The sequence below is a fragment of the Rattus norvegicus genome, chromosome 6 (genome assembly GCF_021556685.1).
Source record: "Rattus norvegicus strain SHRSP/BbbUtx chromosome 6, alternate assembly SHRSP_T2T, whole genome shotgun sequence".
Classification (NCBI taxonomy): Eukaryota; Metazoa; Chordata; class Mammalia; order Rodentia; family Muridae; genus Rattus; species Rattus norvegicus.
The window spans coordinates 22,300,030-22,312,824 of NC_141539.1; the positions used below are offsets into that span (position 1 = coordinate 22,300,030).

At 42.1% G+C, this 12,795-nt stretch overlaps 1 protein-coding gene across 6 annotated transcripts in view; it reads left to right on the plus strand.

Moving 5' to 3' along the window:
- The first annotated feature begins 2,147 nt into the window (after window positions 1-2,147).
- Window positions 2,148-12,795, plus strand: part of Prkd3 (protein kinase D3) — a 75,931-nt gene continuing 65,283 nt past the window's right edge. Inside the window, exons 1-3 of one of the 6 annotated variants that reach the window (XM_087552991.1) lie at window positions 2,537-2,665; window positions 3,258-3,373; window positions 9,610-10,416. In XM_087552991.1, the coding sequence (XP_087409117.1) occupies window positions 10,129-10,416 (288 nt within the window). In that variant the 5' untranslated portion in view covers window positions 2,537-2,665; window positions 3,258-3,373; window positions 9,610-10,128. 6 annotated transcript variants of the gene reach the window in all.

The window sequence follows — 12,795 nt, forward strand, 5'->3', positions numbered from 1 at the left end:
TCTCAAGTCATAACCACATAGGCCCTCTTCGCTTGTGTTAGGTAACACATGTGAACGATTATGTCATTAAGGAGAAGAGGGGACATTAAATGTGGGAACAGGGAGATTTACAACAAAATCCAGTGAAAGGGGAGAATACAAACTTCTGTTTCCATTAGGAAAAAAAAAACCTGAGAAGTCTTGAGCTTTTATTGAACATTCAGATTGTAGTTCTCTTCGGGATAATGAACATTCCTTAAGAAAACCAACGTTCGTCACTTAGGCCAGAAGAGAACATGTGGGAAAATTGTTCAGGAAAGACAGGTTTGCAGGTATGAGACAGTCTTAGCCCCAAACGACCTGCTGAAAGACTTAACCAGAGAATGGAATCAAAAAGCAAAACAGTGAACGTGCAGTTCAATGAAATATTTATATGTAAAGTATATATCTCACATAAACACCTAAATCTCTGTAGAGCAGCAGTTTAATTCTTTGAGAAAGTTACTCCTTTGAAAAGTAACTTTCTTAAAGGCCCACAACAGAAAATGACAGTCTAGAGTGGGATGAAACTGGATGCAGATGGCTCTGAGGAGATCCTGGGGGGTCTTGCTGAGAGAAGATATTTCTGGCTGGACTAAAACATCTGTAGGGAAATTGAAAGAAAAAGAAAGGAAGAAAGAAAGAAAGAGGGGGGAAGGAAGGAAGAAAAGAAACAGAGAGAAAGAAAGAAAGAGAGGAAGGAAGGAAGGAAGGAAGAGGAAGGAAGGAAGAAAGGAAGAAAAGAGAAAGAAAGAAAGAAAGAAAGAAAGAAAGAAAGAAAGAAAGAAAGAAAGAATTAGGCAAGGGAACATTTACAAAGAAGGTACACTGGAATGGATCTTTTTTTTAATCATAAAGTAAGAGAATACCAGAATATCTTAAAGTCTCTCTGTCTCTCTCTGTCTCTCTCTGTCTCTGTCTCTCTCTGTCTCTCTCTGTCTCTCTCTCTCTCTCTCTCTGTCTCTCTCTCTCTCTCTCTCTCACACACACACACACACACACCCCATTTTGATCGTATTCACAATCTATCACCTACTCAACTGAGCCCCTTCTTATGAACTGGACCTTTTGTTTGTTTGTTTGTTTGTTTGTTTGTTTGTTTTTAATTAGGGTTGCCTTCCTTCCTTCGCAAGGGCAGGACTTTAAGTACAAAGATGTAATCAGACTGACTTAGATGCTAGTGGATGTTGGCAGCCTCCAATTCCAGAGAAATGTCCGAACCGCCTCCCACCCCTTGACCCTCCCCAGGTCATTTTTATTTTAAAAGCCTCACTACCTAGGAGATGGGCTGTAGCTAGCAGCCGGGTCAGTGCTTTAGTGAATCTTAGCAAGTGCTTTCGGTCTTCATTTCTATCTCTGGGGGAAGGGGGAGGTCTCACTTATTTCAAATCCATTACTATTACAGATTCTGTATCAAAATTGGCAGTCCATTTAGGTTTATCTCTCTGTGTTCTCAAAAGCTGCCCCCACCCACACTGCTTTCTGAATCCAGACGTTGTGGCCTTTACCCCTCTATGACAATATATTTTACTTTGAAGCTATAAGACGTCGATGTGGGAGAACTATCTAGTTTTCTTGTCGATGACTGTACTGCGCAGATGATTCTCTTTCATCAAGTATTTATAATTTAACACACAGGGTCTTCTTCCCTCTGAGGTTCCATGACTGCCGACAGCCCTTTTGGTATTGAAGGCAACACACCCGTATAAAGATGCACAAGAGGAAACACGGGCACGTGCAAGCAGCGTTTCCAAGTTTGACTTGTGTCGCAGGTGAAGGGCTGTTGCTGTATAGCTCGGGGAGCGAAGTGACGGAAGCCACCGAGAACGCCGAAGGGACAACTTTGGAAAGGAAGGTCCTCCACTCTGGACGCCGCGTTCAGGTGGTCACCTCTTCTCGCCGTCCTCCATCGCCTAGCGGACAGCAAAGTGAGGTTCGAGCATAGCGCGTCCTTCGAGTCCTGCGCAACCCCGAGCTCGGCGCCCGACGGGGACCTCACCGGGGCTCAGAGCCTCCGCGCGACCCCTCAGAGCCAGACCCACCACAGCGCGCGGCGGGGAACTACAGCTCCCGGCAGGCCCCGCGCGGGCCGCGCGCCCCCGCCCGCGCGCCCCGGCCCCCCGCCCTCCGGCCTGGAGACGGGACGGGAGGGAGGGCAGGAGGAAGGGGCGCGGGCGGCGGGCGGGTTCGTGCGAGGCGCGTGAAGCCTCGCTGGCTCCTGCTCCGGGACGCGGACGCTGGCGCGCGCCGACTTTCTCCAGAACAGCCGAGCCCGCCTCTGTAAGTAGTCGCTTGAGGGAGCGCGGAGCAGACACCGAAAAAAGTTCGCGCCGCCGCCGCCGCCTCCGCCGCCGCCACCGCTTTGTTCTCCCGACCCGTCGGGCTGAGGTGGCGCGGCCCCTCCCCCATCGCACGCGGCGGCGGCGGGACTCGGACCCGCGCGGGGCTGGGCGGCGGCCGAAGCTGGGCGGGAAGTCGGGGCGGTGCTCCGCGAGCGGCCGGGGGCGCCGGCGCGGCCAAGTTCCGCGGTCCGCGCCGAGGCCAAGTTGGAGTCGCGCGGCTGCGGGTGACCCACCGCGCCCCAGCCCTCGGGGACCCGCTCTTTCCGAGCCCCGCAAACTAGTCCGACAGCCCGCGGCGCCGAGCGGTGAGCCTTCCCTGTTCTTTGCTGCACTTTTCCTGGTCCTGGGGCTAGAAGGGGCGAGTATCCGGGGTTTGGAGGATGGTGACCCCAGTTTCCTGACTGCCTTTAGGCTTGCCAGTTGCAGCCTCGCTCCAAGAGGTTCTCGTTCCCTGGGGAGCTTTGCCCTGAGGTGAAACACTCGCTAGTGTGGAGCAGTAAAAAAAAGAATAATAATAATAATAATAAGCATACACGACATTACTTGATTGCGTGTCGGGTATTTTATTTCACATCATCGAAATCAGAAGTATAGGCCGTGCTGTCAGCGAGCACGAATATAAATCAGGCTACAGGCGACCTGCAGACTTTTCCGTACACAGATTGATGGCATGGACATAACTGTCCCTTCAACCACGCCCGTCCCCACAGGAAATAAGACTATCGGTGTTATCTTTGATTAAAGAGGATAAGTTACAACTCGAAGAACTACTTTGTAGGACAGGGCCTTTAAAACCTGTAGGCACAAATGAAACAAAAGTTTGAACTGCCTCCGTCTGTATCCTAGAGAAACGTTACTACACTAAAAAATACCTTTACTCTGTATCTGATGTTGCAGGTTTAGCAGTTTTGATTTTCTTCGGCTCGTGTTTAAACTTTTAATGCCGGGAGGGTAAACAAACTTATGGATTTGCTTCAAGAAGACTTCCATGAAGTTCCCAGACTCAGTTATAAGTAAGATCTGCTCTATAGGAACACTTTCTCCTCCCTAGCAAGAAAGTTGTTTCAAGTTTTTGTAAATGTATTATTTTTAAAATGTCTCACAGGAACCTTCACAATAGATTTTGCTTCTTAGGACAGTTCTTATAAATGTCACGGGCCTGAGATTATGAGTTTGAAGGCCTCTTTGATGAGCTAGGGCAATTAACATTTCAAGAGTGTTACAACTAAAAGAATCTTTCTTAAATGTATTTGGCAGTTTCATTCTGACCCCCTCCCCCTTGTCTCTCTAGGACCCTCCCACCCCCTCACCAGCCCCTTAAAGCTTTATAGCCATGAGCCTTTAATCTTGCACATTTTATAAGCTGTTTTATCAGATGACCTGTTTAAAATAGACATTTCTTTCTGTTTGTGTGTTGTTTGTCATCTAAACACTGCTACACACACCACAGTAAGTTAAACTTTAAAAGTTAGGGGAGTTGGAAACACCTCATACATACAGATAGAGGGAAAGAGCTATTAAAGTACACTTTTCACAGAAGGGTCTGACAGTTTTCAACAAAATTCCAAAGTTGGCAAAAAAAAAAAATATTAACCATAGAGGAGTTCACTGCTTGTTCTTAAAGAAACTCATTCAGGACTTGATGTATAGTTACTTATATGTAACTTGGTTAAGAACATAATTGGATTTAATAATCACATCTCCTCTTTGAGTCTCTTGGGTTATGGAATTCAGACGGAACTTGCCTCTTTGGAGCAGTCATTTTAAAAGGAAAAATTGGGATATGGTACTTAAGAGATGTTTTAGTTTTAATTTCAATGTAGATAAGACATTTTCTCCACTTGTGTGGTTATCTTACAGTGGCCGAACATGAAAAGTGCTCATTGGCAATTAGCCAATCTGATTTCTTAGCCACTACTGGTGCAGGTTGAAGATATACAAGCTTATCCAAGACTTCGAATTGCTTTGCCAGACTGATGTTCCCGTATCTGGATACCCTTCTCAGGGCCTGCTTCTCTGCCTGCTCAGAGAACCTGCCTGCTGTGCCCTCTCTGTGTTCTCCAGGACAGTGGAAGGGCTGAGGTTGAACTGCTACCCTGATAAGTAGACTTGTAGAGGGAGCAATTCAGTGGAGTGCCAAGCTCTTAGAAAGACAGTCTTATATTAATCCGAGGGAATGTTTCTGAAGTATGCAATAGATGTAGAGACTGCCAAAGATGTTTTTTATTTAATCTATAAAAATGCCTGAGTTTTTGCACAATATACAAGCGTTAAGCAAAGTCAGACCTTTTTCGAGGTAAAACATGGGCATTAACTGGCCAGCTGTGTCACTAAAAAAACTCACATGCTTTTTACATGTTAAAGCAGTACATACCATACACGTGCATATTTTCATGAGAATTGGGATGAAACCTTGCACGTTATTAGCATTCCTTGTACACAAAGTGAGGTTAAGCCTGGACAACCCTTTACTCCTGGGAGTCAGGTAAACATGGTATTATAGAGGAAAAACTTTTTCCCTCTTCATGGTAGCATGCCGAATACAAACAGAGGGCTGGCTACCCTAAGTAATGAGAGCTCTCCTTGTGGTAGTTAATGTGTTTGGTTCTCTTTCTTTAAAGAGACCTTCCCTGAGACCCAGCTGAAACTGTGTCTCCTTGGCACATGCTCTGTTGCATCCCATAGTTTGTAATTACCTAGCTTCTTATGCAGATGTGTGTTTAATGTCTGTGAGTTCCAGAGAGAGCAGTGGCCATGTCTCTTTCTGCTACTGCTGTGGAACGTTGATGTCTTGGTTGTCTGGCAAATGCCAAGGGTTCTGTAGGTCCGCAGTGACTGAAACTCCTGCTGGTAGAACTTCTGACTAGAGACTTGGTTGAGATTGGAACATAACGTATGTCGATGAAATGATGGCAGGGGGTGGGGGGTAGATCCGCTTGTGACACTACCATGAAGTATAACTCAGCCCAGTCACCTAGCCTCCAAGGTTTTTGCTTTACTTTGTCTATGACAATTCGGCACACTGAGGTCAAAATACCTTTTGATTCCATTCAGTGGTGACAGAATTCGTAAGTTCATTTGAATGAGATATGTGACAGCTATCTAAGAGAATGGTTGAAAAAATGCCAACTAAACTTATAAATTCTCGACAACTAGACAGTACTATTCTGGCTTAGAGGTTCTCATGACTATTAGAAACAACACATCTAACACACAGTATATAAATCAGCCAGATGTATCATTTGTTAACTTTTTTTTTTTTTTTTTGGTTCTTTTTTTCGGAGCTGGGGACCGAACCCAGGGCCTTGAGCTTCCTAGGTAAGCGCTCTACCACTGAGCTAAATCCCCAGCCCCCATTTGTTAACTTTTAAACTCTATTTTCTATATGAAGCATAAGTACAAGGAAATTAAACAGCATACCAAAGTTTGTGTAAATTAAAATTGTTAGATTTCTTACATGTCAAATCAAGATTCCATAAACAAAACCAGGAGAGAGAAGACATATGGGCTGAGTGGGTGGGAGCTGTTAAGACAGGTATATTTGTATTCATGCTGCAACTTTAAAAGATCACTTTTATACCAAGTTATATATAATTTATAAGGAACTTGTGTCTCTAGTAAGTTAATCAAGTGTGTTATTAGATTGTTAGTGTTAATTAGTTACTATCAAGTGGTATAATTAAAAATAAATTTAGTAGTAAGATATCTTTTATCTAACTGCTGTAAAACTTCTGAATAGTCTTGAGTTTTTACAGTAAGCCAAGTGCTATTATTAGTACGTCTCTGACAGGTGTCAGTCCTTATAACCCAGTCCCTCTGGTGCTGTCATTTTCTTTGTACTTCTCTAAAGTAATGCTGAATAAAAACAGTTCTCCCTTAATACTTCCTCAGATATTTGAGGACCATTCATCCTGATCAGTAGATGCTTAGCACATGCCATTATCCTCATGGCTACCTGGATGTTTGCAATTGTCTCCTTCCCAAACCTAAAAATCTGTAACTCTAAACATATGGATTATAGGATCTCTCTCTGACTCCTCTGTCTCTTTGTCTCCGTCTCTCTCTCTCTCTCTCTCTCTCTCTCTCTCTCTGTCTCTGTCTCTCTCTCTCTGTCTCTCTCTCTCTCTGTCTCTCTCTCTCTCTCTCTGTGTGTGAATTCATACATACATGTGAATATACAGTCTACTGTAACATAGACTAAAAAGTGTGTGCAGATTAATGCTCATTGCTCTCGAGTGTCCAGAGGATTTAGGATTGTATTAGTTCTTTTAGTCAACCCTTTATACTCACAGCACTTATCTGAAGCCTCAGAAACATAGCCCACCCCCATAAGTGGCTTCCAGAGTAGCACCTCCCCATTCTAATGTTGCACATTTACCTTGGAATTTATCTCTGTTAAGTTTCACTTTAACTTTACTCCATCTGCTCAGTTTTTCCAACCTGAAGATTACATAACAGATCGTCTTTGTCTTTACCATTTCATATCTCATGAAAATGCAGAGCTGAGAGTGGTTTGGGCACATTTCCCCAAGGACCCCACACGTGTACGTTGACATACAACAACAGTTTCCTTACTGCACTGATATCCAGCTCAAACTCAGATGGCGTGTTTACAAAGACAGTGGGGAAGATGCTTTTAATTCTGTTTTCACGAGATCATAGTAGTCTTGAGTGAGGAGCCTCTGAACTTTCTCTTTCTCAACTCTAAAGTGGCTGGTTGTGCAGATTAATAGGTGCTACTACATGGTGTTTACACTCGTGTGTGTTAGATATCAGCTAGTAAGAGTTCAGCGAAAGTCGGTACGTATTTCCTCCACTTGAGAAGTCTAGTCTTTATGAAGTTGTAAGTGTGGTGGACTTGGCATTTCTGGTTCGGTTTGAAACTCGACTGATGGGAACATTATCTATATTCTGGTTATTCACAAACCATTTGAATAGCCATCTCTTCTTGCATCTGGCTAAGGATTTTCTTTTGAACTATTCACATTTACTATTTACATTTTATTTACATTGGTGTTTGACTGCATGCATGTCTGTGTAAGAGTGTATAGATCTCCTGAAACTGGAGTTACAGATACCTGTGAGCTGTTATGTGGGTGCTGGGGATCGAACCTGGGACCTTTGGAAGAGCAGCTAGTGCCCTTAACCTCAGAGCCATCTCTCCAGCCCCTGGCAAAGGATATTTGAGTTTGTTTGGTAGTTGCTAAATTGTGCTTACCTGCTTTTCAGTGCTCAGCACTTGAAGCAGCCCTCCCCATCAAAGGCCATGAGCACCTCTGTCTCTCTCACCCTGAGCTCCTTCTGCAGAGTTAGTGCATAATAGTCATGGTCACACTTGCTCACTGCTGTATGGAGTGGGCATCTTGGCCCAGAGACTTGCACTCACACAAAGTTTTAGACTCCCGGCATTGAAGAGGTGGAGATAGAAAGATTGTAAATTTGAGACCATCCATGGATACATGATGAGTTTGAGGCTGGCCTGGGCTACATAGTGAGATTCAAAAGAAAAGACATTAAAAGATAAAGTCACTTAATTCTCTCATGTTCACAAAGTCCAAGTTTCAGTTCTCTGTGTTAGTTTGAAAACTGTTGGGAGAAGATAAGTGAGATACAAGTTGAGAAAGTCTTTTTGTGTAATCTCTCACCCTCCTCTCTAAACAGTGATTCTCAGTTCCTTGTCATCTTTAAGAAGCAGTAATTACTGTGAAAACAGTACTGGTAAGAAAGCATGAGACTTGGGTTCTAATTTGCACTGTGTTCATAGCCATGTGATTTGGTCTTCTCATCTGCAAAAATGACATTTCCCTGTTAATTGAAAAAACATTACCATGCTATGAAATAGGAGGTTGAGTTCTAGCCATTTGCTCAAATGTTACTATCAGTGCTTATATCTTTTTGTATTCCTGTTTCTGTATGATTTTGTTCTTCAGTTCATACATATCATTCATTTTAATTTAACCCCATATACTCATTTCCACTCTATACACTTTGGATGCTTTTGAGTTTTCATCATTGTAATTATTTATGGCTACAAAGAATTTAGAAGGATTCATCTCTTGTGAGCCATTTTATTCAGCCTTGAAGGGTTATGCCTTTTTCTTTTTTAAATTTTTCTGAACTGTGTTTTCCTAAAAATTATAACGTGTAGTTTACTCATGTACTTTCCCCCAATGTTAGAAATCCCTTAATGATGAGTTCACTTTCTCCTGTGTTTCATAGTTTATCAGCAGTCATAGTTCCTCGCTGACTCCAGTACATCCCCATTCGTTTCTTCAGGCTTCTGGAAGGCATTTGTGAACAAAGCAGTCCAGGACTTGTATTTTGGCAGAAATAGTCTCTTTTCCAGGGATGGGAGTACTGGGGAAAACCTAGGGCCTTGTACTTGCTACTGAGCTGTATTCTCGGTAGACTCTTTTTTTTTTTTTTTTTTTTTTTTTTTTTTGGAGCTGGGGACCGAACCCAGGGCCTTGCGCTTCCTAGGCAAGCTCTCTACCACTGAGCTAAATCCCCAACCCCTCGGTAGACTCTTAATATATAAAAACATAAAAGACTACTTAAAGCTTTCCTGTAGTGGGAAATTATTCTGTATTTTTCATATGACTTGGATCATATTTTATGTCTGTAATGTTTGTCTCACTTTTCCTGTTTTGTCCCTTCTGTCTTTCTCAGTTTCTTATCATAATTGAGTTCTGTAGTTGTGCAATAACAGTGTTTGATCTTCACAATTTAAAATACAATAACATACAGCTGGGTGCAGTGGTATGTCTTAGTGTCAACTGCTTGGGAGGTTGAGACAGAAGAATCTTGAGAACTAGGAGTTGAAGACCAGTCTAGGCAACCTAGTCTAATCCTATCTACAAAAAAGAAGAATACACTATGTAACCTGCCCCTCCTCCCCAACCAGGGTTCAGGAGTCAGGGGTGAGGGACAAGGGTATTATTTTAAGTGGGAATCTCTCTGAAATTATAACTGTAATAAAAAATGGTTGTGGTAACTAAAGTTAAAATAACTACCCATTGGGCTGTATTCATGAATTGTAAAAAATATCACCCAAAATTATCACTAAAGATATAGGGATTCTTACATTTTAAACTGATATCAAGTGAACATAAAACATTAAAAACCCTTTTAACTTTTTCTTCTAGGTTGACAGCATTTCCAAAGGCACCATCTTTTCTCTCTGGGTCCATTCATCCAAAGAAATATGTTTGTGCTATTTGACAAGCTTTTTGTTTTCACCTCATCACAGGGAAGTTCAGCCACAAGATGGAAATGAGTACAGATGAGAGGGTGAATTAAGGTGTGATCATTTGTGGTGTCCCGTCAATCCCTAAAGGAATAGATTACCTGGAACTACTTTTAATCAGGAAGATTTCATATCTTGGCACAGATTGACTATTCAATTTGTATTTTCTGAAATGCAAAGCAAAAGAACAGATTTAAAAGAAATGAAGATGTCGCATAAATAATCAGTATCAACTCTGTTCCTTTGATGATAATGGTGATGTGAAGTGGGTTACAGATCTGGGTGTGGTCCTAAAGACAAGATTCTTGATGGGACTGACATTGACAGCAGTAGGACCTTTTGTGCATTCAACTCGGAGCAACAGAATTTGTCATCAACAGCATGAGTGGCTCAGCCAGGGAAAGAAAGCAGCTTTCATCTAAATCCAAACCATAGCCATTTTTTTTTACTGCTATTTTGAAAACTTTTCCAGAACCATTTAAAAAGCATTGACAACTATTTTTATAGATTAAAGAAAGGCAGATGTCTGCAAATAATTCCCCTCCATCAGCCCAGAAATCTGTGTTCCCTGCAACTGTTTCTGCTGTGCTTCCAACCCCTTCTCCGTGTTCAAGTCCCAAGACAGGACTCTCAGCTCGGCTCTCTAATGGCAGCTTCAGTGCCGCGTCACTCACAAACTCTAGAGGCTCGGTGCACACCGTTTCATTTCTACTTCAGATTGGCCTCACACGAGAGAGTGTTACCATCGAAGCCCAGGAACTGTCTCTCTCCGCTGTCAAAGACCTCGTGTGCTCCATTGTTTATCAGAAGGTACTGTGCCAGCTGTTTATATCAGTAATGTTTTCCTAGTTAATATTGTTTCTCCCACATCTATAGTTTATGCATGAAACAATGAGAGAACACATTTGGACTCATCAGTAATTTATGTCTTGATTATGAGCGTTTGGGCAGTATTCTAATAGACTGTGAGCCAAAAAGTGTGAAATTTCAGTATCTAAGGGAACCTACATCCTAATTTAAAAATATCAGTTACCCCAAAATAGTGTCATTTTATAGTCCAGGGCTTCTCTGACATTTCATGTAATTTCAGAGAAAAGGGTCAGGAGGTGACATACTAGAAAGGTGGGCCAGCATAGCTGCTGGAGCTTGCGCTTTCCAGGTGCCCATCATCTGCCCTCATAAGTTCGCTTGCCTTCACTTTGGGTGCTGAGGGAGTTCAGAATCTACTGAACTACCATTTGTTATATACAGAAGCACACTCTCTTCCTCTCAAACAGGTAAATCACTTTGGAATGTATAACAGGTTACTCAAGATGGTCGTTTATTTTATAAGCACCTCTTGTCCATTTTTCCCATTTATTCATTCATTCATTCATCTATTCATTCATTTTAAATCCCATTCATAGCTCCCCCTCACACAGCCCCTCTCTCCGCCCTCGCCTCCCTTTTTCCTCTGAGAAAGGGGAGGCCCCCCTGGGTACCAACCCACCCTGACCTGTATCATTTTTTAATGAATCTTGGCTCAGTGGATAACATAGTATGATTTCTACTTATGAATTATTTATATGGGCTATATTAATTGTTTTTATTTTATTCTTAATGGACAACGACTTGCTTCAAACAAATGTGTACACTGTTTGCAAAATGTCTCTCTTGGGGACTGTGAAAGTGGCACAGTTTATAAAATGCTTGCTTCACAAGCATGAGGCCCTAAGTTCAAATCCCTGTAGCGCCCACTTAAAAGCTTGGCTCAGCAGTATTACGTCTTAGTCCCAGCACTAGGGAGGTGAAGGGAGACAGGCCAGCCGCGATAGTGAAAGCATGAGTTCCAGATTCAATGAGAGACCCCATCTCATACGATAAGGTGAGGAATGAATGAGGAAGAGACACAAAGCCAACCACTGACCTGTGTAAACACACAGGCTCATACATGCACAAATATGTACTGACTGAGACATACATGGTCTCTCAGTGAGAAGGACAACTTTGAATTTCAGCTCTTCATCTTTTGTTTTATTTCCTGTGTTTTATATGGTTTGTCATTAGCTTCTAATTTAAAAGTAGTTAGTAATCCAAAAACATTATAGATAATAGCCTATGGGCCTGTGCTTTAACAGTGACTTGCTGGTGTAGATATGGCCTAAAGAAAGAGTGACTTTAGATCTGCAGCTCTGTTGACTTGTTTCCACGTGTTTTTATTTACTATAACACATTTAGTTTTGAGTTGGGGTATTACTGTTGTGGCCCAGGCTGGTCTTTGTACTGTGGGGTTCTCCTGCCTCAGTTCTTGTTATCTGGGACTATAGACACAGACCACCTTGCCCAGAACTACCTTCCAATGCCTTCAGTTTTATTCCCCTTTCTTTAGATACCACGTAAGCTTTTTACAAACACTTCTGTAGCTATTTTATGACTTTTAAACTTAACAGTGATGTTGAAACTTACAGATAACTTCTTTTGCGAGCATAAGAATTTATAATCTATGTTCAGTGAGACTTGTTATTCACTTTTCAACATTCAGAATTTTCAATTTTTTTTTTTTTTTGGTTCTTTTTTTCGGAGCTGGGGACCGAACCCAGGGCCTTGCGCTTCCTAGGTAAGCGCTCTACCACTGAGCTAAATCCCCAGCCCCAATTTTTGTTTTTTAATTGATAAAATATGTGTGCATATATTCACCATATATAGCATATTAAAATATGGACACATTACATAATGGCTACGTGAGCTAGTTAACTTGATTTATTTCTGATCATTTATTTACTTGGATGAATTCATTTACCTCACACATTTATACAGAGACATACTGATTCTCTATAGTTTTGTTATAGAATCGGATCTATTATTTACAGGATGATACTGGCCAAGAGATCCTGACTTGGGTGGTTTCCAGTCTCTAACTGTGAGGTTTGGGTCTTCTCTGTAGGAGACAGATACATGAGAGAAGAGTCTTGAATGGTTGATGAGAAATCTTAAAGCACCACCCTAGATATGTTCATGGATCCCTAACTCACTTGAGATTTGAAAAAGCTGTCAGCATTTCTTACCTTCTCTCTTGTCTTAGAGATCTTTCTTTAGATCCATTTAGTTGCTTGTGTATGTACAGGTTCAGGTTCTGAAATAATTAGTTGAGTGCTACTTGAGTGATTATTTTGAACCTCCAAAGAAAGATATTATTTAATACTTATAATT